Source organism: Camelina sativa, chromosome 11, assembly GCF_030686135.1.
Source record: "Camelina sativa cultivar CO46 ecotype springtype chromosome 11, ASM3068613v1".
Taxonomy (NCBI): Eukaryota; Viridiplantae; Streptophyta; class Magnoliopsida; order Brassicales; family Brassicaceae; genus Camelina; species Camelina sativa.
The window spans coordinates 33,625,412-33,652,025 of record NC_141890.1 but is presented as its reverse complement, the minus strand read 5'-3'; the positions used below and the strand labels follow the sequence as shown (position 1 = coordinate 33,652,025).

The 26,614-nt window shown below is 32.6% G+C and overlaps 5 protein-coding genes, 2 long non-coding RNA genes and 1 other non-coding gene across 10 annotated transcripts; 5 read left to right on the top strand and 3 right to left on the bottom strand.

Moving 5' to 3' along the window:
• Nucleotides 1-152: 152 nt before the first annotated feature.
• LOC104724831 (peptidyl-prolyl cis-trans isomerase FKBP13, chloroplastic) lies at nt 153-1,875 on the top strand. The gene is made up of 5 exons (XM_010443382.2): nt 153-596; nt 677-769; nt 863-923; nt 1,396-1,464; nt 1,589-1,875. The coding sequence occupies exons 1-5, from the start codon at nt 252-254 to the stop codon at nt 1,651-1,653; spliced, it is 633 nt and encodes a 210-aa protein (XP_010441684.1). The 5' UTR covers nt 153-251; the 3' UTR covers nt 1,654-1,875.
• A 163-nt stretch (nt 1,876-2,038) lies between these two features.
• Nucleotides 2,039-3,421, bottom strand: LOC104724830 (oil body-associated protein 2A). The gene is made up of 4 exons (XM_010443381.3): nt 3,062-3,421; nt 2,771-2,853; nt 2,529-2,643; nt 2,039-2,429 (listed from the first exon to the last, which is right to left on the bottom strand). The coding sequence occupies exons 1-4, from the start codon at nt 3,348-3,350 to the stop codon at nt 2,173-2,175; spliced, it is 744 nt and encodes a 247-aa protein (XP_010441683.2). The 5' UTR covers nt 3,351-3,421; the 3' UTR covers nt 2,039-2,172.
• A 498-nt stretch (nt 3,422-3,919) lies between these two features.
• Nucleotides 3,920-5,087, top strand: LOC104724829 (uncharacterized). The gene has a single exon (XM_010443378.3). It carries the CDS (start codon nt 4,060-4,062, stop codon nt 4,900-4,902), a length of 843 nt encoding a protein of 280 aa, XP_010441680.1. The 5' UTR covers nt 3,920-4,059; the 3' UTR covers nt 4,903-5,087.
• Nucleotides 5,088-8,781: 3,694 nt separating this feature from the next.
• On the top strand, nt 8,782-9,959 carry LOC147934752 (uncharacterized). The gene is made up of 3 exons (XR_015573098.1): nt 8,782-9,046; nt 9,162-9,243; nt 9,596-9,959. It is a non-coding gene; the product is annotated as an uncharacterized LOC147934752 (long non-coding RNA).
• A 2,940-nt stretch (nt 9,960-12,899) lies between these two features.
• On the top strand, nt 12,900-13,796 carry LOC147934751 (uncharacterized). Its single transcript, XR_015572286.1, has 2 exons — nt 12,900-13,119; nt 13,472-13,796. It is a non-coding gene; the product is annotated as an uncharacterized LOC147934751 (long non-coding RNA).
• Nucleotides 13,797-13,892: 96 nt separating this feature from the next.
• Nucleotides 13,893-15,972, top strand: LOC104724827 (heat stress transcription factor A-4c). Of its 3 annotated transcripts, none has more exons than XM_010443377.3 (3): nt 13,893-14,220; nt 14,689-14,926; nt 15,009-15,972. In XM_010443377.3, exons 2-3 carry the CDS (start codon nt 14,708-14,710, stop codon nt 15,837-15,839), a joined length of 1,050 nt encoding a protein of 349 aa, XP_010441679.1. In that variant the 5' UTR covers nt 13,893-14,220; nt 14,689-14,707; the 3' UTR covers nt 15,840-15,972. The 3 variants fall into 3 exon arrangements, with proteins under 3 accessions (XP_010441679.1, XP_010441678.1, XP_010441677.1); XM_010443376.3 differs by having other exon boundaries at nt 13,913-14,220; nt 14,650-14,926; XM_010443375.3 differs by having other exon boundaries at nt 13,957-14,561; nt 14,650-14,926.
• Nucleotides 15,973-16,101: 129 nt separating this feature from the next.
• Nucleotides 16,102-16,173, bottom strand: TRNAE-UUC (transfer RNA glutamic acid (anticodon UUC)). The gene has a single exon. It is a non-coding gene; the product is annotated as a tRNA-Glu (tRNA).
• Nucleotides 16,174-21,965: 5,792 nt separating this feature from the next.
• Nucleotides 21,966-26,207, bottom strand: LOC104724826 (protein STICHEL-like 4). Its single transcript, XM_010443373.3, has 6 exons — nt 23,674-26,207; nt 23,366-23,585; nt 22,915-23,295; nt 22,428-22,827; nt 22,291-22,354; nt 21,966-22,213 (listed from the first exon to the last, which is right to left on the bottom strand). The coding sequence occupies exons 1-6, from the start codon at nt 25,447-25,449 to the stop codon at nt 22,112-22,114; spliced, it is 2,943 nt and encodes a 980-aa protein (XP_010441675.2). The 5' UTR covers nt 25,450-26,207; the 3' UTR covers nt 21,966-22,111.
• Nucleotides 26,208-26,614: the final 407 nt, after the last annotated feature.

The following is a 26,614-nucleotide window of genomic DNA, read 5'->3' as shown; positions in this document are numbered from 1 at the left end:
TAAAAACTATAACTCTACAACACAATTCTTAATCTCTTATCATCAAAGGTATATAAATAAGATGAAATGAAACCAAGATTATATTCATATTGGGCCTGTGATCTTGAAAATGTGACAAAAAATGAAGCCCAATTTTGTGTGGTTGCCTTGTTTGCCAGCAAGGATTGCTGATTGTCCAACACAAAGCTCTTATTATCTCTTTCAGATTGTTCTTTTTCTTTTTTCTTTTTTTTTTCTGGATAGAGAGGATAATGAGCTCCTTGGGATTTTCAGTTGGAACTTGTTCTCCTCCAAGTGAGCAAAGAAAATGCAGATTTCTTGTGAACAGTAGCGTAAACAGAGCAGAGGCTATCAACTTGAGGAACAAACAAAAAGTTTCTCCTGATACTCATGAGTTAAGTCTTGTCCAACTAGCTTCATGTGGTAGAAGAGAAGCAATCGTTGGTTTTGGTTTCTGCCTTGGCTTTGTTGATACAGTTTCTTCAGCCTTAGCCGAAACAACTTCTTGTGAATTCTCTGTGTCTCCTTCTGGTCTTGCTTTTTGTGATAAAGTTGCTGGTTATGGTCCTGAAGCTGTTAAAGGCCAACTAATCAAGGTAATTAAGTATATCAATTTACATTTAGAGTTTTGTAATTTGTTCATGATGTTTGATAATTCTTGGAATGTTTCTTGCAGGCACATTATGTAGGGAAGTTGGAGAATGGGAAAGTCTTTGATAGTAGCTATAACCGAGGAAAGCCTCTAACATTTCGAATTGGTGTTGGTGAGGTAATTAAGGAAAATATATTAAATTTTCCAGAAACTCACTTTTACATACAATGTGAACTTTTAGAAAACATATTGTGGTTTAATATGATACAGGTGATTAAAGGTTGGGATCAAGGAATCCTTGGCTCTGATGGAATTCCTCCTATGCTTACCGGTATTCTCAAGAAAGCATTGCATATATGTTATTGCATACATGAAACTTTATTTACAAGTAACCTGATAATGATTAACACCAGGCTTAGGCGCTTAGACCGCTAATACATGAGAAACTCCGGAAAAAATCTTTGAATCTATATGAAAAATGCATGCTTTCTTGAGAAATTATATGCGTTGGAACACAATTATTTAAAATTATATGCGTTTGAATTTGCTTTGATTCTACATTACTATCAAGTATATGAATCGACATGTATTTTGAAAACAGCTGGTTCTTAATTACCTCACCAACACCTATTATAAGTATCTAGATTAGTCTACATACTGTTTAAAAGAGCGTAGGGGGAGGATGGTCCAATTATGATTAACCGAATCATTGATCCAGAGTTGATTTTTAAACAGAAACATTGTCATGTTTTCATTATTTTCTTGCTAACTAGTTTTGGATTCGGTTTCTTTTTTTTTTTCAGGTGGGAAACGAACTTTGAAAATTCCTCCAGAACTAGCATATGGTGATCGAGGCGCAGGTTGCAAAGGAGGTAAATGGAAAAGCCAAACGGCTAAAACCTTTTCTTGACTAATATATTAATCATAATATCGTAGGTTAAATTGTTGATACTTAAATAACTAACTAATGAAGCCTAAACTCTTGTTTTCGTGCAGGCTCATGCCTTATTCCTCCAGCTTCGGTTCTTCTCTTTGACATTGAGTTCATAGGTAAAGCTTGAGAGAGCTTTTTGCTCTGTCTTTCTGAGCCATCAACTTTGTTCAAATCATCCTTATAGAAAAGAAAAAAATTATGTCTATTCTCAAGTGAATATTTCTGGCTCTTTCTAACTTTGATTGGTTTATTGGTGATAAGCTAGTTGATACCTCTGTTATCGAGCTACTACTAAAATATGATTTCCAAACCAAGTAAACCGGTTTAAATTGAAAAGTCTTTCATGTGAGTATCTCTCCATTTTTGTTTGGACATCCTTGGATGTGATTGCGCCAACTACATCAATTGGGAACTTACTCTTCAAATTAGAAATGCACTTACACTTGTTATATTAAATCATAAGATCGTGTCCATTAGTGTGTTAGTGGGGGTCTTAAAACATTTTAGATGCATTTGTTATAGTAAAACACATATTATACACCACTTTACTAATGGTCTTGTGGACTACATTAGACATATAAAACATAAGTCCATATTGGACATATAAACATATTTATTATTATTCGATACGTACACACCAACTTCATTACGGGAAGGGAGCTAATTTCTTCATCTCAGTTTCGACTATATCAACCGCTAATCCTTTTCCGTGATGAACCCAGTAATCAGCCATTGGGTTTTTCCTCTCCGGTCCCATAATATCAACCCGAGACGCCTTCAAAGATTCCGTCGAAATTCCATATTCATCATCACGTTTCTTCAATAGCCCTGGCTTGATCTTCCCCATATTCACGTCTTGTGGTGACACCATCAGTGATGGTGCCCCTAGTGGCAATTTATCCCCTAAAATTTACAAAAAAAATTGACACTCATAAATCTTCAAAACTTTATGTTTCGATTGTACTCGTTCGAAAAAGATTTTAAATATTTATTAATAGTTACCGCGATCGGTCTGCCAAGTGCACCAAAACTTCCCATACGTTTTGGCAATATTTTGAAGCTCCGGCTTAGCTACAAGCTCAGGGACCCTCGGAGTTACTAGTAGACCGGTCTGGATCTACAATAACAACAATATACGTCTAGTCAGATATATGTCTCTAGAAGTAAACTAACGGTTAAGTATAAGTAATAGTCCAAAAGAGATCGATAAACTGATAAAACTAAAAGGTTATGTACAAGTTAACCTCATAGTCATGAGAGTGCCAAAGCTTTTGCTCCTCCGGTGAAAGTGCCTCAAATAACCTCTCCGACACAATATACTCAACCCCTGAGACAATTGAAACAAGAGACATTTAGTTTCGGCCATTCGTTGAAAAAACACTTCTAAATTTTTTCAAGTGTTGATATATATAGATTCTCAAATATTTGTAATTAATTACGCATGCATTATACTTCAATAATTATTTCGTTTATATATAAAATAATAATGCGTGGAAAAAGGTATGCATATATGATATAACTAGTAAGATACAGACCGATGAGATGGGTTTTAGAGGAGTTGCTATCGTAAACAGCACACTGAAGAAAGTCTTGGTTGAGTCGATGAACATAGAAATTGACTTCGATCTGACGGCTAGGATCGTGACCGTAACAAGCGAAAGAACACAAGTGGAGACTCATCTGTTTGATAGGCTTCAAAGATTGCATCATCGCCGCTCCTTTATCAATCATCACCGTCTTCATGGTCTCCGGATCTCCCGGAGGTTGGTTCTCTGCCCCGTTACGTGCCGGATAAGCTCCAGGACGCTCATCACTCGACGCCATTTGGTTTCCAACACACAAATTACTTGAACAACGTTTGATTTGTCAATCTTTCTTCTTTTGTTTTTATAAGTGGTTTGATGTGAATGCGCTGGTGTCATTATTGCATGAGGAAATTATGACGTGGATGATGTGAGACGGACACGTCATTGCGCTTTTAGTGGTATTGTGGCAAAAAGATGTTGACATTGAGTTTTGTAGACGACACGTGGATATGCTAATGATAGGGATTAGTCTCTGGACACTTGGCACATTGAATTCGATTATGACTTAAAAATGAGACTCTTAAATTGGTTTATTAGTTTTGTTCCGTTTACAAGATCACACAAATTAATACATAACTGCATTACATAAGTTGAGACTTTGAATAATTTTATGATTCATACAACTAATAATTAAAAGAGAAGAGATCTATAAATGATATATTGTCTAATCTGTTCTAATTCTATATATACACATAGTATTTTGCTTAATTTGGGACATAAATCTCGAAAGAAAGATTAATATAGAAATCCCAACGGTAATAATACAACGTTAACTCCGTGTTGGTCCAAACTTAAAAACACTGCTTCCGAATCTAGCTTTGCTTCGGATCCCGAACCTAAAAAAAAACCACATGACCGTTACACCGATCCTAATTTAAATACAAAACATCATCACTCTCCCCCAAATCTCTCATCATCATCTCTCTCTCTCTCTCTCTGTTTCTTCAATGGCGACGAAACTCATACTCAAGAAAGCGACGAAATCAATCAACCGTCACCCACGTAACTACCTTCGCCGTCACCGGAAATCTCAGATCGGAGGATGCTCACCTTCGCCGACGGCAACAACCGTCATCGCCACCATCAACAAATCTATCTACAGATGTCACCGAAGCTTCCTCTGTTTATTCTCTCGCCACGGAGCCAAAGGATTCAAAATCCTCAAACCCCGCAAAGACGTAAACGATCTTCATCAAAACTCTCCGCCGGCGCCGTACTCTCTGTTTCAAGAAAGATCCGGCAAAACCTTCGACGAGACTAAGAAGACGATCGTGTTGGATCTAGACGAGACGCTCGTCCACTCGTCCATGGAGAAGCCAGATGTACCGTACGATTTCGTCATCAATCCCAAAATCGACGGTCAGATGTTGACGTTTTACGTGATCAAACGGCCAGGAGTGGACGAGTTCTTAAAGAAGATCGGAGAACAGTACCAGATCGTCGTTTTCACGGCGGGGTTGAGAGAGTACGCGTCGCTGGTGCTCGATAAACTCGATCCCGACCGGGGAGTGATATCTAGAAGCTTCTACAGAGACGCGTGCAGCGAAATCGACGGGAGGCTAGTGAAAGATTTAGGGTTTGTGTTGAGAGATATGAGGCGCGTGGTGATCGTTGACGATAACCCGAACTCTTACGCGCTTCAGCCGGAGAACGCTTTCCCGATTAAACCGTTTTCGGATGATTTGGGAGATGCTGAGTTGGAGAAACTTGGTGAGTTTTTGAATGGTGATTGTGTTAAGGTTGAAGATATGAGAGTTGCTTTGAAGGAGTTTGTTGGAAGAGATGAATGATTTTGATTTTAGTTATGTTTTGTGTTATTAAGAGAGGATTTGATTTAGAAGACACTGAACAATAGCTTTGTTTGTTCGATTTGTCTCAATGTGTACATCCTCAATTCGTTGATTTGTTTGATTAGTGGTGTTTGTCTGTGGTTGCATTAAACGATTTTAATGAAATGTTTTTTTTTGCATTTAAAGTATGGATATAAAAGTTAGATATGGGTTTTTATTGGGCTCATATATTTAAATTAGTTTTTTTTGGTAATTAATTATTATTTCGAGTCAATATATATTTTAAGTTCTTTGAGATTTTTAAGATCTAGACTTTAAAAATAAACTAGATAAGGTTGTCAAAAAAAAAAAAACTAGATAACGATCTGCCCGATGTGCGGGTTTAAAGTTTTGTAAATTAAATTAAATTTAATAAAAATACTGATTTATAAGCATACTGATTTATAAACTACATAAAAACTATATGTAGTTTATAAATTTTTTTTTTGCTATAATATACTGATTTATATCTATTTACAAATTTTTTATTTATATTACCATTAAAAGCATATTTTTTACACTGAAATATATTATATGTCACAAATATATTCTTTACTACCACCTAGAAAATGTTTGTATGAACACATTAAGTCTACTCCTGGCCCACGTATATCTGACGGTCGGGAGGCTTTAAATACTTGTTTACCGACCTACAAATCACCATATGATATTTTATTTGTTTTGTCCTCACTCGCACAATTCCGACAATCACTTCTCGAAATGTCACCCATCCTGAAACTACTCCAGCTCAAGCACGCTTAACTCTGGAGTTCTCTCAGGACCCTTGATCGAAAAGATAAATGCACTTTGGTGACATAGGTGGTCAAATCAATTCCTTTTAAACATATCCACAAACCAATGTGTCATAGTCTCCGAACTCCTATAGATCTATCAACAACAATTTATATTTTTCCAATCTATCTATTTATATTTGCTGTAAGCTTGTATTTGATTAGCCTATTTTATCTAACTATTAGGTTGATGAGGTTTTACTCCTTATCTCCCTTTGGGACTAATAAATGGTAATAATTATGTTTGCAAAAAAAGGATCTATGACCAACCAATCAAAGAAATTACAAGAAAATTAATTTGACATAGATAAAGAAATAATAGAAAATTATAAACACAATAATATATGAATCCCAAATAATTCAAAGATGAAAAGATAAATTAAATAAAAAATCTAACAATATTACATTAAATTTTAAAATACTGGATTAAAAAAAGAAGATGCATGTATTAATTTTTTTTGGTCAACATATTAATCTTATCTATTCTAAACTGAAAAAGAAGAAAATAGAAGAAAATTTTGGTTTAAAAAAATAAGACAAATTTACAATTAAATTTTTTTTACCAATAGAACAAAGTTGAAAGCAATATTTTTGAATAAATTATTTTGTTAGATGAAAAATATGAGATGATCTATCTTATTATATAAAGTAAGGTTTCAAAAGTTACTAACTCACCAGATCGTGACACGTGTCAATTTCAAAAATTATTAACTCATCAGATCGTGACAAGTGTCAATTTTACACAAATTTTTAATTTTAAAAGAAGAAAATCTTACTAACTCACCATATCGTGACACATGTCAATTTCAAAAGTTACTAACTCACCAGATCGTGACAAGTGTCAATTTTACACAAATTTCTAATTGGAAAAGAAAAAATCTTTTTAAAAAATCAAGAAATAAAAAAATTACTAATCATAAAATCTTATTATAAAAGATCATAACATTTGTCAAGTATACTGATGAGATGTTGATATGTGTCAAAAATTATTATTTTTTCAAAACAGCTAATTAAGATAATAGCATTAAATCTACATAAAATTTACATGTTTATATCTAAAAAAAATTTCCTAAATCAAAAAGGAAAATTAACAAACTAATATATCTTTCATTGTACGCTAATTATATTATAAGTGTTTTCTTAATTAGATTTTGACATATATAAACAAAAAAATAATTCATTAAACATGTATATTATTATTAATCAATAAATAGGGAATAACAAATCTAAAAGAAATAACATAAGTTATGTCAAAAGAATTGTTATTTTTTAAACCTAATAGGACAGCTAATTAAGAAAATAACATTATATCTACATAAATTTACATGTTTAGAAAGCTTTGATCTTTGATTTGTTCCTGATATAATTTTGCTTATCTATTGTGGGTCTTTTATTCATGCAGGTTCTTCAATGGAAGCTATCATATGCAATGAAATAGAATCAAAGTATATAAAGCCTGCTAAATTAATCGAGTATGGAGATACTGATGGATGTTCCAAAAGTGATTCTACAGTTAGTAGCATTATAAGTTTCGAAGATTAATCGATGGTTGATGTTTCTGGTCAAAATCTAGAGTTTTCTCTTCTGGATAATGTCAATGATTCCGGTACAGAAACAAAAGCTACTTGATCGAGTAATTGAGAAGCGATTTTGAAATTTGGGAAGTTAGAACTGTAAACCGTTTTAAAATTGGTTTCAAACCAGATTTATGTGGTTTTTTATCCGATTTGGTTCGTAAACCGTTTAAACCTAGGTATTTAGAGAAATATATGAGAACTTTTGATTGGATAGAAATAAGTTGAGAACTTACGATTCAAGAATATTTGAGACGATGTCATAGTTCTAAGTAATTTTGGTACAATGCGATACTTCTGAGGAGTAAACAGGTTATCGATCCTTTAACGTGATTATAACATATATCATGTTTTTGATTGTTTATAAAGTTTATATTTTGAATTGTTTATAATTTTCAAATTTTTAATTTTATTATGTTATATTAACTTTCTTTCAATTTCTCAATAAAAAACTTTTATTGGATTGGTCATAAAATCATTGTACTCGAGTAGATAATTTTCACCAGTTGTTCATCCAAAATATCTTTGGAGTAAAAAAAATTATGGTTAAAAAAATTATGTCACAAAACAATTTTAGTAATTATAAGAACTATAATTATGCCACAATGAAAGTAAAGCAACATAAAATTTGTTTAATTTGTTTAAAAGACATTTTAGGTGGTGATAAAGAGCATACTTTAACAATAAGATAATTTTGGGTGTAAGAGCATATTTTTAATGGTAAAATATACAGTAAAATTGTACATGGTTATTAATTATATGTTGTTTTGATGAATTCTTTGCATGTAAAATATTTTGTAATAAGTTGTGAAATGTTCTTGAAATTTGATAATAATAATATTTGTAATGATGAGTATTTGGCAAAAGTTTTGGTGGGGTATAAATTAGCTTTAGATTATTGTAATAATTGTTATAGTATATTTAAAATATAAAAATATAAATAAGTGTTTGACGCTAAATGCAAATATGATTTTTTTCTCTAACTAAAATTATTAAAATATTTACTTCAAGAAATATTATTTGTTTCTATTTTTTAAAAAATTATAGGGTTTAGGATTTATTTTCTTCAACAATTTTAAAACCCGCACATCGTGCGGGCACTTATCTAGTGTTTATATAGAAGTGAATATTTACAAAATTTAGAATTAATAATTAACTGTATATTTTCCTTAATCCTATTTCTATATTCTTTGTAGAATTAATAACTTAAAATTAATAATGTTATAGTTTCCTTATAATTATTTAAAAAATTAATTTTTTTTAATTTTTGGATAATTATCATTTAACATTATTAATATTGTTTAAAACAAAATATTTTGTTTTTTGTTGTAATCTCAAATCCTTCCTATTAAATATTAACTTTTACACATGTCAAAATCTTGTTAATGGCTAACTTTCAAACCACAACTTTTTTTTCTTTCAATTAAACATTAAATAAATTATAGATAACTCTAAGATTGGTTGCCTAAACAGGAGGGTAAGAGTTTACAAAAGAAGTTTCAGAAACCACAACTTTATATAATAAGATAAACATATCTTGAAAGCTTAGATTGTATAATTTTAATGTGTGTCACTCAAACTATTATGAGATTATTTAAGACATATCCAAAATTTATGTTTATAGTAATCCTATATAAATAGAGGCTTATCTCTCTCTCTCTCTCCAACTTCACAAGCTTTGGAAAAATTTGTTTTTGTCATAGTTTTAAATTTGTTTTGAAGAAAATGGTTGTACTTTTTGTAAGAAACTCTAGCATCAAAATATAAATACTTTTCTTCATATTCAAACGAATTATATTGCTTATATATATGATAAATTTACTGAAGATTTTAATTGAATTTTATTGTTTTGCAGAAAGAGGAACTTCGTTTTAAAATTGAATCTACTGACGAAAAGACTAGTCATGACGCAATACGACGTATCGCTCGTTGTAAAGGTAATCTCAAGCACCACTCGTATGGTTAAAACAAATAATTAGTTAGAGATACACATGTTATAATACAAATCATAAATTTAGACTTAATTAAATAGTTATTTACTTATTTTGGTAAACAAAAAAAATTAGAAATTTATTAACTTAAATGATAAATGATTTTTTGTTAATAAATGATCAAAAAGGTATTGGATAAACTCATAATTTATTTGGTGAATATGGATACAACAATATTTTATAGTATGTAGAGTCATAGGATACTCATTGCAATTTCACAAAATTTCACCAATTTTCTTGCCAAAAACTGCAAGTACGTACTCTACAAGTTTTAAATAATGTTTTTTTCTTTTGATAGGAGTTTTTTTTGTTGATTTTGATGAGGAAGAAGACACAATAATTGTGAAGGGAGAAAAACTCGACGAGCAAAAGATTAAGAAAACATTAGATAACTTCATGCGTGATAAAGCTAGAGGAGAGTGTATCTCTTGTTTTGGTTGCTAATACTTTTTGGAGTTGGTTAGAGGAATATGGTTAAACTGAAGTTACAATGCAAATTCTTATTGTATAGACTTTGCTAGACAGTTTTTAGCAGTTGAGTTATCGAGCCTTGGTAATCATGGCTTCAATCGGTGACCATAAGAAAAGAACGAGGAGGAATGTGATATTCCTCTTTATTCCATAATTTTTTATCATTTGATAGTAATAAATTTTCCTTTACATTTGTCTATCTTAAAAAAATAAGAAACAATAAAACAAAAGTGTTCCTCCCCAAAATTGATGAGGAACAAATGGAGCAGAAAAAAGACCAAATATTAAAATTCATTTTTATATTTTAAAATAAAAAAATAAGTTTATTAATAATATTCAATTTTCTAATATAATAATTTTCATAATGTATTGACAGAAAAAATAATTTTGATATGAATTTCATGTTAAACTAATCTTAAGGCTATTTGAAAACTATATATGAATAGTAAAATAAATTTAAGAGACTCAGGTTTATATCGTAAATAAAAACTAAAAATATTTTAAATTACTATTAAAATTTTATTGTAGGTTAATATTAAATATTAATATTTAATATGACATATCTAAAATTTAATTTACAAAATTCTTTTAAAAACAAATGTAAAATTCATTGTATATACATTAGAAGTAGTATTAGTATTATTATTGAATTTGATTTATTTAATACTAGGTTCGGACCCGCACGTACGTGCGGAGTTTATCTCAAAAACCAAATGTACTATTAGATTTATAACATATCACGTATGTGTGGGATTATGTTTGTAAAAGTATTTTTGAGGAGTGTTAACATTCATAATCCAAACTCATACCAATTTAGTATTCGATTTGTATTTTAGTTGGGTTAGACAAAAAGAATTATACAATTTTTTATTATTATATGTAAATACAACTATATCAAAACAATAATAATAGAAATGTGGTATGTATATTTTGGGACAGAAAATAGTAATAGAAAGGTAGTATGCCGTATAGTATTTTATCATAATATATAGTTTAGATAACGTTATTCAATTTTCTGAATTACATGTTTCCGTTTCTTATCCATTTTACTTGTCCTGATATTTGACATAAATAGGTCAATAAAATTTTCGAATATATTACCCACTCGTCCTATATATCTTATATATATTTCTCAAACTTTGGTATAATTCTTCATATCATACTTCCCTGAAGACCACACCTTTTAAAGTTTTGTACGATCGTGATCCTCCAGCAATCTTGAGATTTGAGGAACAGTCCACTAAAGTATCTGAGCTAGAGGTCATGTTGAACGAGAGAGACCTAATGCTATCACAGATTAAAAACCATCTTATTCATGCTCAACAACTAATGAAGAATAATGCGGACAAGCATAGACGTGATGTGGAGTATGCGGTTGGCGATAGGGTATTCTTGAAGCTGAGACCTTACATACAACAATCGGTAGCTAAGAGAGCTTGTCAGAAACTATCCGCTAAGTACTTTGGGCCTTATGAAGTGATGGAGAGGATTGGTAGAGCATCTTATCGATTGAAGCTACCAGATGGGTCAAATATACATCCGGTTTTTCACGTTTCTCAACATAAAAGAGTATTAGGGACTCATCATCATGTCATCCCATTACCGGATATATTCAATGAGTCTGAAGAGTTAATCATTGAACTAGAGATGGTGTTAAAGCCTCGTTATAATGACATGGGTATTTTGGAGGTTTTGGTGCAATGGAGAGGTCTTTCAAATCATGAAAATACTTGGAAAATGCAAAAGAATTACAGATGTAGTATCCTACCTTACAGTGCCGTGGCTATGTACAAAAAAAATAAACATTCGCTTCTGGCCTTTTTTTTTTGAAAGAATTTTAAGGCCTTATTTTCTTATGTTTGTTAATATATTATGGCTAAATAGAAATTTTTTATTTATATTACAGAAGAAAAAAAGAGAGTCACCATTGTTTAAACTTTTCACTTTATATTTTTGTCATGTTTTACCTTTTTTTTTCTTCTTTTTCAGTTAGAATAACAGAAAAGACTAAATATTTTTCATGTTTGGTTTCTAAATCCTGTTTGTAAATCTCATGATTTTAGTCTGTTTTAATACTTTTTATTTTGAATTAAGGCCTTTTTTTTTTTAGTATTGCTTCTGGTCCATGTAACTCTTGGCACGGCTCTGCTACCTTAGCGCTTGAGGACAAGCTTAGCCGTATAGAGTATACACAAGGAAGAAGACACAGAGACAGGAGCTGAAGAATAGGAGCACATGACTATTATCTCATGTATATAAACCTTGAGTTGTCATTTGAGGAATTTTATTCATTGTATTGTGAATGTAACAAGCAACGTATGGTTGTTGAGAGGAGAGTGATGATCTAGAGTATGTTCTAGAGCTCTTCGTACAAACAGTGTATCGAATCATTCTGTTAATAAAGTGAGAGTTCTCTTCTTCTTTCTTAACACAATACATATGTAAAGTTCTTCTCTTTGGGGATATAGCTTATTGCTGTGTTGCTTTGATTTTATAACGCTTTTGTGTTTGTGTTTTTCGTAGGGTTTTAGAAAAGTCGATCCTGAGAAATGGGAGTTCTCGAATGAGGATTTTGTTAGAGGTCGACCTTACCTTATGAAGAACATTCATAGACGAAGACCAGTTCATAGCCACTCATTAGTGAATCTACAAACGCAAAAATCCATTAACGGAATCAGAGAGACAGAGCATGGAGGATCAAATCGAAAGATTAAAAAAGGAGAAAGAAGGTCTTCTAGTGGAGTTACAATGAATGATTTTGTTTTTAGTTTTGTTTTGTATTATTAAGAGAGGATTTGATTTAGAAGACAATGAACAATAGCTTTGTTTGTTCTATCTGTCTCAAGTGTGTACATCCTCAATTTGTTGATTTGTTTGATTAGTGTTTGTTTGTGGTTGCATTAACCGATTTTGATGAAGGTTTTGGCTATGGATAAAAGTTAGATATGGGCATTTATTGGGCTCACATATTTAAATTAGTTTTTTTGGTAACTAATTATTATTTTGAGAAAATATATATTTAAGTTTATTTATTTTTGGCCTTTTAGGGCGTATTCTTAGAGATCTTTAAGATCTGGACTTTATAAAAAAATCAACATATCTTGAAAGCTAAAATTGTATAATTTTAATGTGTGTCAAACTATTATGAGACTATTTAATTTGGTTTTTATAGTAATCCTATATAAATAGAGGTTGCTCTCTCTCTCTTGCCAACTTCACAAGCTTCGGAAAAAAAAATTTGTCATAGTTTTAAATTTGTTTTGAAAAAAATGGTTGTACTTCGGTTTAAACTTGAATCTAGTGACGAAAAGACTGGTCATGACGCAATACGACGTATCGCTCGGATTAAAGGTAATCTCAAGCACAACTCCTATGGTTAAAACAATTAAATTAGTTAGAGATATAAGGGTTATAATACAAATCATAAATTTAGGCTTAATAAAATAGTTATTTACTTATTTTGGTTAAAAAAAATTAGAAATTTCTTAATTTAAATGATAAATGATTTTTTGTTTGTAAATGATCAAAAAAGGTACTGGATAAACTCATAATTAATATGGACACAACAATATTTTATAGTATGTAGAGTCATAGGAAACTCATTGCAATTTTACAAAATTTCACCAATTTTTTTGCCAATTTTATAAACTCATAAGTATGCACTCTACAAGTTTTAAATAATGTTTTTTTTTCTTTTTCTTAGGAGTTGCTTTTGTTGATTTTGATGAGGAAGAAGATGACACAATAATTGTGGAGGGAGAAAATCTCGATGAGCAAAAAATTAGGAAAACATTAAATAAGTTTATGCGTGATAAAGCTAAAGGAGGAGGGTGTATCTCTTGTTTTGGTTGATAATACTTTTGGAATTGATTAGTGGAATATGATTAAAATGCAAATTCTCAATATAGATTTTGCTAGAGAGTCTTTACCAATTGAGCTATCCACCCTTAGTAATCATATACTATTTCTTAATGTATTAATTTGATCAAACAATCCATAAGTCAAAAAGACAAACAACATTATTATTATTTTGGTTGGGAAATTTTATGCTTTTATATACTGTATTTAATTGATGCCAAGAATATACTATTTTCTGGTCAAAATTTTAATATTATCATAATATAATTTTGGTTATTTCAAAAAGAAAAAAAAAATAATAAGAAAAAGAAGAGTTGATAATAGTAAACCACCAAACCCAATCTTTTTGACACAACAGTTGTTGTTGTTGTTGCCATTCTCATACGCGCTTCATCAAACCTTTGTAGGAAGCCAAATCAAACCTTATTACCAATCCTCTTTTCGAAAATTTCTCTTTTGCTTTACGTTCTCTCAATTCTTATTTTATCTGAAAGTTTGTTCCTTTAATCAAATCAATTCAAGAGGCTTAGAAGATTTGTTTCTCCCAATCGGGATCGAGTCAAACAAATCTTCTCCAGTCATCATCATCATCTGGTACGTTTTGACCAATTCCAAATCAGAAGCATGAGATGAAAATAAATGTTCTGATTGATTTCAAATCATTTTGGTCGGATGAGCAAAAAGGGTTTTCGTTTATCCTCTCGTGTTACCCTTCTATATTGGATTTGGGGTTTTGGCTTTAAGGGTTCTTTGTAGATTCATCTGAAGAAATCTGGTTTTGGTGTTTACTTTGATGCAAAGATGGAATCTTTCTAGATCCGAAGCTTGTGACATGTGAGGGAAAGTTTTGGTTTTGATTGCCAATTATTGAGAGATCGATTATTCGTATCTTGATATTAATGATTCATCGAATCCTAAAATGGAGTTAAAAAAGTGTATGCTTTCAATGATTTTTAATATGATGTCTGATCAACGAGTCCTTCTCTAGTGGAGCTTGATTCACCGTTTTGTTCTATCGGGCAGATAAAAAAGATTGAAACAAAGGAATTGGGATTTTTGCAGTTTTGAAGTGGTTAAAGGGATGGATGAAAGTAGTCATGGAGGTTCAAGTTCACTTCCACCTTTTCTTACTAAAACATACGAAATGGTAGATGATGGTTCTTCTGATTCAGTCGTTTCTTGGAGCGAAAACAACAAAAGCTTCATCGTCAAGAACCCAGCTGAGTTCTCAAGAGACCTTCTTCCCAGATTCTTCAAGCACAAGAATTTCTCTAGTTTCATCCGTCAGCTTAATACATATGTAAAGTTCTTCTCTTTGTAGTCATCTCTATGGGGATATTGCTTTGATTTTTAAACCCTTTTTGTGTTTGTGTGTTTCGTAGGGTTTTAGAAAAGTTGATCCTGAGAAATGGGAGTTCTCGAATGATGATTTCGTTAGAGGTCGACCTTACCTTATGAAGAACATTCATAGACGAAAACCAGTTCATAGCCACTCGTTAGTGAATCTACAAACGCAAAATCCGTTAACGGAATCAGAAAGACGAAGCATGGAGGATCGGATCGAAAGACTGAAGAAGGAGAAAGAAGGTCTTCTAGTGGAGTTACAGAGCCAAGAGCAAGAACGTAAAGACTTTGAGATGCAAGTAACGACTTTGAAAGATCGGTTACAACAAATGGAGCAACATCAGAAATCAATAGTGGCATATGTATCACAGGTTTTGGGAAAACCAGGACTTTCTCTAAACCTCGAAAACCACGAGAGAAGAAAAAGAAGAGTACCGGAGAGTTCTCTTCCTTCGAGCAGGTCACACGTAGAGCAGGTCGAAAACTTGGAGTCTTCTTTAACGTTTTGGGAGAATCTTGTATCAGAATCATACGAGAAGAGCGGTATACAGTCATCATCAAGCATGGATCTTGATGCGGCTGAGTCGAGTCTAAGTATTGGTGATACACGACCTAAATCATCAAAGATTGATATGAACTTAGAGCCGCCTGTTACCGTTACTGTGGCTGTTGCTGCTCCAAAAGCAGGGGTTAACGATGACTTTTGGGAACAATGCTTGACAGAGAATCCGGGATCAACCGAGCAACAGGAAGTTCAGTCAGAGAGAAAAGATGTCGATAACGATAATGGTGATAATAAGATTGGGAATCAAAGGACGTTTTGGTGGAATTCAGGGAATGTAAATAACAACATTACAGAGAAAACTTGATATATATATATGAACTGAGGTTTTTGTAAAATTTGTAACATAGTTGTTGTTTCCTATTATTACTCTGTTTCTGTGAAAACCCAAATCTATCTATTGTGTTGAGACAGGAGTACACATAGAGGCATATTCTGAACTGGTTTTTGCATTCATATTTTTTTCAGTTATAATTTACAGAGCTGGTCGGTTTTGTTTTGTAGCACATGAAAGAAGACAAAAAAAAAATCTCCAAAAATAAGTTTTAAAAAGAAAATAAAAAAAAAAGCTCCGATGCCGGGAATCGAACCCGGGTCTCCTGGGTGAAAGCCAGATATCCTAACCGCTGGACGACATCGGATTTGATGTTCATAATACTTATACTAAATATTTATACCGGTTTTAGGAGACAATCAAAAATGATTTACACCAAACTTAACCAAACCATGAATATAGCTAATCATTACGTGACCAACTTGATTAAAAATGCCACTTTTGTTAAGAAAGAAAGGTTTAGGGAATTGTTCTCTTGTTATTAATTTATCCCATAGGATATAACACATATATAATGATACAACTTTAAGGTTTTAGGTTGATTTATTAATGAGTCGATAATAGGCATCCATACAATATAGAATATTTATAACATTCCCTCTTGGATGACCATTATAAAAATGTAGTTCCAAATGCGCATTTGAGATGCTGCCTCGTAAAAAACCTTACCAGGAAAACCCAGTGGGAAAAACCATGATTAAGAGAAAAGGAGTGCAACACGCTTTTACTCTCCCTCTTGAGTACATAACTTGAAATCTTCGAGATGACTGAACCAATATGATAAAGTAGCTTCTTTTTAATAGTGGTTAGAAACGCCTTGGTAAATGGTTCGTCAAATCTTCACTTGAACGAATATGTAGTAAACGTGTATCGCCATTCTTCTATTGGTCATGGGTCTCACAAGTGACTCATCTTTATCATTATCTTTGTTTCTCACAATCTCATCAATGTATTTCAAAGACTTTGAAGATGATAGTCTTTCACCATTGGAATCATAATATTCCTCTTCAGGTGTTTATCTTTCGCGTGTTCTTAGTTGTCTCGTTAAAAACCTTTCAAGGAAAAACCTAATGGGATAAAAACCATGATAAGGGAAAAAGAGTACAACCACGCTTATGATCATATTTCTCCCCCTGAAAGCATCATCTTCAGGTTATGCATTATGATCATATATATCATCTTTTCAGAACTGTTATAAACAGAGCCTTAGTGTTATAAAACAAATATGATCATCATATATTCTCTCGGATCATTGGACTTGAAGTCATTTGCACCCTTTTCATATAGAAGATTTCTTAGAAGATTCCTTTTCCATTTATTTGAACTTGAAGCTCGAATCTTCTTTTTTCATACAATCTTCCAAACAATAATCTTATACATAGGATTTTAGTCATAATCTCCTTGTAAAACTTTCTCTTTCAACTCTTCTTTCTTAGTATGGTACTACAAGACCATTTTTCTATGTAAGATTATGTAAGCATCCTGAGATAACGTCTCTTTCATCAGATGCCAAATTTGTAACCTGCAGAAATTTCATGAAATATCTGCTCTTATACAATCTGATTTCTCCATCTTTCAGGAGTAATATTTCACCACTGATTATTTCTCCAAATATTCCTTGGTATATGAAATCTCTACTAGAGGTCAGATAATCTTTTCATGATCAACATATTTCGCACTTGTTCTTGTACCTTTCTTTTAACAAGAACCACTTGTAAGTGCTGAAGAGATAAAAGACACATATAATTTTTCTATTAACGAGGTCCAGCAAATGCCTACATCCTCAAACTTTCTTGAAAATACTTCTTGAACACAATTACAATGAGTGTTCAATCTCGGATTTACACAACCCTAAGATATTCACTTAGCTTGTTCCCGATCTATTTTCAACCTACTATGAGATCACTAAGATCAATAACAATGATCTACACCCATGATTCTCTCATAGAGATAAACTTTCACTATTTTCTCCTCAAAGATGTCAAAAGTCTACAAAACTTTTGCTCGAGAACTATAAAATATTGCTTCTATCAATATGATCACTTTAAGGAAAACTTCTGATAGTTTGAAAACCTTCTCACTAGACTGAATCAAGTCTTACTCTTATTGTCAAACTCATAAGGGATCTACATAGTTGCTTCCACCATATGAGAGTGCATTTCTCATAATAAATATCAAGTATTTATGAGAATCATTGTAATACTACATATAATTTATTTCTCATAAAGATCCCCTTATGTTCCACTCATTTTACACTTTCAAGTATAAGGACTACAAGTCCAAATATTATCTCTTTAAGAGACTTGAACTATTTCATAGTTCTTCTTTCAATGATTAACCAATTATTCTTTGTGTACACTTTTCAATAAAACTTTTTGTATTAACCGCGGTTTATGATCCTCGATTTTCATCAATAACATCATCAACTGCAACACTGCAACACTGCATGCAAACATATTACGACGTCGATTTGCTTATTGGTTCCTTTTTCATTATAGACATGACTCAACTTGTTGAGATTTCTTTTCATTATGATTCTCAAGTACCTGAATCTCTTTCTTACTCATGTCTACATCTCTCCTCGAGATTTTCCATTACTCTTTGCTTCCTCGGTGCCATATTAATTTATGCTCCTTTTTCTTTTCCGAGGATGCTTATATTTGGAACCATAAGTCTATCACACTTCATGCGATCATTAAACTTACTAGCAGTTGATCTTATCCTTCTAGGATATTAATTTCAATTGGAGCACAGCTGGTATATGTGACTTTATCACTCAAGGTCAGAAAATGGCTCTTGCATGCTTTTAGCATCTTTGTAAATTTTGCCAATAAATTATCTTTTTAATTTCTAGCGCACATTTCTTAGTACGAAGATCAAGATAATTTCTTACAATATATTTCTTTACCAGCTGTTTATTTTCTCCCCTTATGTTGGAAAGACTGACTCACTGAACCAACAGTCTCTGCATCTCGAGATATTCAATCATCAAGAGAGATTTATATCCAACTATTTCCAACATTCTTTCAAATCCCAGTTTAATCAATGTGGTGGAGCAACTCAATATGTATAACAGATTTAGATGGGATATATATGGGCTCATGATTCTGACCCAAACCAATTATAATGGGCTCATGATAATTTGTTCATGATGCGAATTTATTGACATATAAAGTCATTTGTCAATTACATAGTCTGGTTTCACCACCAATGTCAATTAACCAAATACTCTTGCAAACTCAAGGTTGCATGTTAATAACAAAAATATATGGTGGATGATCAGTCCACAATATCTCTTTGTATACGTACCAGAAAATTGACACTATCCAAATTCATGGGACTGGTGAAAGTCATATAATCGGCTTGCTTTGTAAAGCAGCACACATAAGAAATCATTACGAAAACTCTTTAGGTTCTCTAATGAATCTTTTCAGAAATTTCTGATTATTCTTTTGCATCACTACTAAACCGGAATGGCTTAACCGGTCATGCCAAACAGTGAGATTTTCACAAAGCATTTTATCTTCTAGATAATGCATGTAATCTCTAAAATACTTTTATTGCCCTGGGTAATACTTATGATTTCAAAGTATTTTCTTCGCATATTGTCTCAACATGATTACTTTTCAAATTCTCAAGATTTGCTATTTCATATGAGTGATTAAACTCATTTTGGGTGTAAACATAATCTTATATATGTTCCATCACCTCTGTATGTGGGATTTATGAATTCTCCCCCTCGAGATGATGACACTTCATGTCTATCAATCTTGATTTGAATTCCACTTTGTAATCAATAACATTCTCAAATTGGGTAATGTATTATATCTTAGACCCTTTTAACTTTGAGACTAATTGGGAGATTATAACACATAATTATCAAATTATGTTCCCATAGGCAATAGAATATATACTCTTCAAAAGCTTTCAATACTTTTTCTACTACTTTTTAATATTGTAGTAGAATAGTGGAAATTGTCTCACACTAGTTTCTTTCATCGTCATATATCTTATTATTCAATTCTAGTGGAGAAACTAGTCGACATTGAGCATGGTTTATATATCTTATCCACATTCATGACCACTTTTATAGCAATTTTCTCGACTAATGTTATTAGTGTTGCTTTCTTTTTCTTTTATAACATAATTCACATAAATAGAGCAACCCAATAGGATGTGATTCATGATCAACATCTCACTATTTTACTCATTCACAAATAACAAGATTATAATATTTTTAAAATATATTTTCATTATATTGTGTCTACATGACAACAATATTTTATGATAAGTAGAATATATTATCTCTAATATATTTCCAACAATGATATTATCTTCTATTATAATTTTGGTTATAAGTGGAATTTAGTTGTTTATATATATTCTTTTATAGACTTTTAGTCATTTACTTTCTCTAGATTATTCTAAAGAATAAGTGAATTTTTATGGTCATATACTTGGACTTAAACCTCTTCATAGAAGTGAAACCAGGAAAACATGATCATAATCATTATTTAGTAATTTGTTACTAAATTTTCAATTTATTCACCGTACAAATCGGAGGACATGATTAAAAATATTTCATTATAATATTATATCTAAGTTTATTAGATTTAAATTTATGATTAAACAAATATAATTCACAAATATTATAAACAATCATATAAATGAGTGTTCAATTAGTATTAACTATTAAACATCATTTCTTTATATATATGTATATATATATATATATCTTTTTCTTTTAAACGTTTTTTTCATTAAAGATTTTATTATAAAATCTAAAACGTTTTACCAAAAAAAATATAATCATATATATTGTTTTTATTTTATTAGTAAACCAACAAATACCGAACAATTAAAATATTTTTTTTCTTTCGGTGAATCATCCAAGTAGATATGGGTCAATCTGTTATATAGAAAATTGAGTTCTATATAACGAAGCCATGAATATATTAATCATGTTTGATTACTGAAGCAATTAGATCTATATAAATATGTTGGGTAAAATCGTACTTAGCTCGATCATTGCCCGTCTCCGTGTCGATAATTATGTGGGGAATTCACGGTTAAAGCAATTTTGCCGGATCATCTCATCGTATACACCATGACCGATTAACCATATGTCATGACCATGAAACAACAAAACATGGTGGAGTTAAACTATACAAATCATATATGGTGGAGTTAAAACAACAACATGTCAACATGAGCATGTGTCGATCAATAACAAAGCATGGTTTGTGATAACAAATTAATTATTAAACTATTATGATGGGATCTTATATACAAGATGATAAACCAATTTGATAGATGTCACTTATCTCAATAAAAAAAAAATACAGATCGATTAAAAGGGTAAACCATGTGTCATGACCATGAAACGATTTAATTTGATCATAAAACTATATCAAATAGATGGCTTTAGAATTCAAACTACCAAACCGATATAAGTTCATCAAACCAAACAGTAAAGCTTGACAATACCATAATGAATTATGATTCAAGCAGATCGTAGGAATAAATAATAACACACAATCCGTAGCATGAACCGATCACGACCAAATTATAAATCATGCGACGGTAATATAAATTTAGATGCATGAGTCAAATCGTCAATAAGTATGACTCAAACATAAAGTACGAATACTTATCTGATTGATAACGAAGATAGTTTGGTTCTAGAAGAAAGTCTGTCGGTGACGTCTGCTCAATGCCTCAACGTCTTGGCGGTTTGGGTTTTTTTTTTTTTTTTTGCTATAGACGGCTAGGGTTAGAACGTGCTAATAACGTGTTAAGAACAAAAGTTTAGAGAATTATTCTCTTGTTATTCATCTATCCCATAGGATATAACACATATATAATAATACAACTTTAGGGTTTTAAGGAATTGTTCTCTTGTTATTAATCTATCCCATAGAATATAATACATATATAATGATGATACAACTTTAGGGTATAACACATATACTAATGACCAGATAATGGGCATCCATACAATATATAATATTCATAACAACTTTATCATTTTCCTAAACTGAGGTTTGGTGTAAACAAACAATGAAGAGATAAATGAAACCACTGGTTTGGAGTTTGTACTAGATCTAATCTGACCACCATTTGATTTTTTAAAAAATGATGCAAAATGCGAATAAAGATTCAAGAAAATGATATAGCTAAAAAGATTACATTATGATCAAAGAAAACTACAGAAGAAGAAGCAAAAAAAAAAAATTAAAAACCTATCATCTAGGAGGAGATTTCGTTGATAGACGTTTCCCACAAGAGACAAGCTTCAACAAAGAATGTAACCGTATCCATCTTGTTCTCATCTTCAATCTCGATAGCTACAAATTCACAATTTCAAAAATTTCAATTAGAAATTATAATCAAACTTGAACATTAAAAATTTAATCTTTTTTACCTTGCGACGAGTGTTTCTTGACACTTTCCAACAAATCAAGCTTCTTGATCTTGGTTCAAGTCTCCTGTAAAATCAATGAATTAATCAAACAAATATATTTAAACAGAAGGAACAAAAGTTTTGGTAAATAATCTTACAAATTCTCTTGTTCAAGCTTATTTGCAATCAACACGGCTTTGTGTTTAGACCAACTGCTTCCTTCACCTTGTTTGATCACTTGAGCCAACGAAACTTTTCCTTTCACAATGCTCTGGTTCTGATTCTGGTTTTGACTCGCTTCCAAGTGTTTCCTTCTAACTCTAGTCATTGGAGACTCAGATTCAGCAACTTCGATGATCTCGCTTCTTCTTCCGCTTTCGTGGTATCTCTCACCATTGCTTAAACCAACGTTTTTCGTGTCTTTCTTTGACTCGGTTCTGAACTCTAACGTGACTGGAGATCCAAGAACCACCTCAAACGCTCTCAAAATGTGATCTTTAAAATTCTCAGCCGTTGATTTCGCTATTGGCGACATAAATATCAACTGCACCGTAGGAGCTGCCAGATATAAAGAAGTTAAGAGCCATCTACATAAACGGTTTTAAAAACCTTTTTGCAAACATATGATCAATGTTTTTGTATTACCTGAGCCGATACTAATCGAAAATATCTTTCCTTCTTTATAAAGAAACTCTCTTAAACCATTAACTCGAACGTTTTCGATAACGGTTAACCAAATATCTTCAACCGAAGGTCGTTTTATGAAACTGAGATCTTGCTTACTACTACCATCTCTTCTTGTTCTAGCTACAACGCCGTTTGAAGGATCCGAATCCGTTACTGGAGTATGGTTAAAGCTAGTATCAGCGGAAGAACTATGAGGAAGCAAGTACTGTTTATCAGGAGCTAGCTGAAGCAATGCAGCAGTAAGCCAAGTTAGTTTATCGTTAGATACTCTCAACTGTTTCTCTGATTCAGATAACGTTTTCAAAGCTTGTTTCAGCTTCTCCATATCTTCTTTAGACACTGCAACAACGAAATAAATTGGTTAATTACAGTTACAAAAATTGGTTAATGGAAATGTTTGGAAACTCACGTGGATGTCGCCGGAAAAACTTTCTTTTACGTTGATCTTTGGTGAAATCGTAGCTTCCGGCTAGTATGTCAGTTATGACGGTTGCAAGCTGTGACATCAAAGCTAATGGTTCTAGACCGGTTTCCATTATTATTCTTAGGTTCTTTACGGTGTTGACAGTATCTGCGGATAAGGCTAGATCAAGAAGATCAACCAATTTCTCATCAGAGATTAACCCAACCTGAAGAAGAAAAAAAAAAAAACAAGAACATAATGAGAAAACAATTATCAAAATGTAGAAAAGGTTACGGAAGGTTTTGGTTTTTTACCATTTCTTGAACTAAAGGAAGAGAGATTCTTGTTCCTAGCAAACTCAGCTGTTCTAAAGTCATTTCCGCATCTCTCAAGGAACCATCTGATCTCGAAGCAACAAGCTTCAACGCATCATTGTCGATATCAATCTCTTCCTTTAACGCAATCCTTTGCAAGGAATCGATAATATCCACGTCTTTAAGCTTAGGGAAAAAGAACTTCTGACACCTCGAAACGATAATGTGAGGCAAAACATCAAGACTCGAACAAACAAGAACGAAAACCACACGACGAGGTGCTCGATCAACGAGTTTCGAAAGCGCGTTCCAACAATCTGTTGACATAGTATCGCAATCATCGAATATGAAGGTAAGGTGTTGTCTTTGCTGCTGATGACGACGGTCGATCATCTTATCGACTAAATTCTCAAAGTCGAATTTTTTAACAGGACCCATTTCTTGAATGTACTTGTTCTTACCATCATCGTAAGAAACACAAGAACTGCATAAGCCACAAGGCTTTGACTGTTCTGTAGAGTGGCAGTTCAATGCTCTAGCAAAAATCCTAGCACAAGATGTTTTCCCGGTTCCGTTTGGACCGTGGAATACGTAAAGAAGTCCAACTCTTCGTTTAGCAACAGCATTAGATAGTGCTTGTACCACTAGATTCTGTCCCAATAGATCATGGAACGTTCTTGGAGCGTGCTTCTGCGTAAAGCTTTGATGCCACCGAGTATTTTTGCGGCTGCTCTTCTTACAAAACTCTAAATCTTTCTGATCATTCTTGAGCAAGTTGTCAGCACAGATACCTAATTCTCCTGAGTAATCATGCACCCATTCTTCATTATCTGCGCTATCGACTAAAAGAGGTAACGTCTCGTGATTAGAGAAGCTTGAATCAGACAACATTAGCATATCGTTTTCACCTTTCCTTCCTTTTGAATCAGACATTCCACAAGATAAACTCCAACCAGCTATATCTAAGAAACTTTTACCTCTATTATGAATGCTCGACCAGTTAAACGGAACACAACCATTTCTTGGAACAGCTCCACTCATGTTCTGTCCTCTATCCCTTCCTCCTCCTTCTCCTTTATACTTCTCTCCACGAGGGACTGAATTAGAAGCAATATACATCTCACTCTCATTACCAACATCGTCTCTAACATTAACACCACGTCCCGCTCTCCTCGTCCCTCTAAACTTACGTCTTCTATGCCCATTACTGCGCGGTCTAACATTATAAGAAACCAAATCATCACTATCACCTCCAACCTCGTTTAACTGATCAGACAGAGTCTTGACAATAGCCTCATTGACCTTACTGACCCTATCTTTAGATCCCGATTTCACCGAGTCAACACTACAAACCTCGTTAACATCTTCGAACCTATAACTTTTCCTACTCGACCTATCAAACTTTTCATCAGAAGGAGTTACCTTAGACGTCCCAAAATTCACTATTGGAGACGAACCAGACCACCTAAGACCAGATTTCTTAACAACATTCTGATCAACAGATCTTCTCCTTCCTTCACGTGAATCCTTATGATCTTCTTTCAAATTCGGGCTCGCTGATGGGTCTCGGAGTGATCTTGATCTCTGGAGAACGACAAGATCTCTCATAAGAAGAGACCGGTCAGACAAAACCGGACTCTGTTTGTTGTTGTTGTTGTTGTTGTGCATATGGTTCTTCAAGTGAATACAGTTGGTTAAGTGAATATGGTTACGAAGATGCTCACCCATGTCTCCATTTGAATCTTTCAGAATCCGAGAAGAAGAAGCCCTACTCATGAATATGATGATATGATCACAAGTGTTCTGTTTTCTTCGAGAGAATCTTCTTGTCTAAGTCTCTATAGAAGAACCAAATCGAGCTGTATCTCATTTTCTTCCGCGGAAAATCAAAAGTTTCCAAATTTGAAAACGATTTCACTGACTTTGGTAATAGCCCTAATTGCCCCTCCCAAGATTCACTGAACTTGCCCAAAATTACCCAAAAATTAAGGACCCGTTTGAGCAAAAATGTAAACTTTTTTGAGCTATGTGTTTCTTCTATAGTACTTGAAGGTAAGAAAGAAATAAAAACCAAACCAAGAATGCTAAAATCTGAAAAAGCTCTGTTTCTTTTAAGAAAAGATTCAAACTTTTACTATTGAGAGACCAGCAAACAAACAAACAAACAAAACTGAATGGTCCGTTTCAAAGATTTATACAAGTGGAGGAATAAAAGGAGAAACGAGAACGACACCGTTTGGTTAAGGCAGTCACAGATGTCTCTCCTCTTTTTCTCTCTTTCTTAACCAAAACATTCACATGAGGCAGGAGTGAGGTTTCTCTGGAGAAAGCGATGGTTCTTTTTTTTTTGGCAGGAAAAGACGCTGTTTTCAAAGTGTATAGAGAGAGAAAGAGTGGGAATCTTGAGAGAGAGAGAAAGAGAGAGAGAGAGAGGTTTTTTGAGATCTGTTTTGCGGACACGAACACATGGAGAGAGAGAGAGAGGAAGCAAGCAGAGCATCGCCTATAAAGCGGTTTGTCCGTTTCCGAGAAGTGGAAAAATGTATATAAAAATTACATTTTTTATAACATGTAACATGGTTGGGTTTAAAAAATAAAAACAAAAACAGAGACCAAAGAGTTCGCACCTTTGAATTTAGCTGTTTCTTTTGTTTGTATTTTTAGTAGTTAAGTTATGATAGTGATTGGTGATGTTTGTACGATCGTCGCCAACAATACAAAAACTGGAAAATTTGCACTGTACCGTCCATTAGACTAGTTACAAATTTACAATGGTGAAAATGGTGAAATTCTAAGCTGTTGAATAATGTTGAAGTCATGCATTATATTGAGATGGTAAGAAGAACCGGAAAAACATACCCTCTCTCTCAAAAATTATATTCTAATGTTGACAAAATAATATATATATATATATATATATTCTAATTTTAAATTCATATTT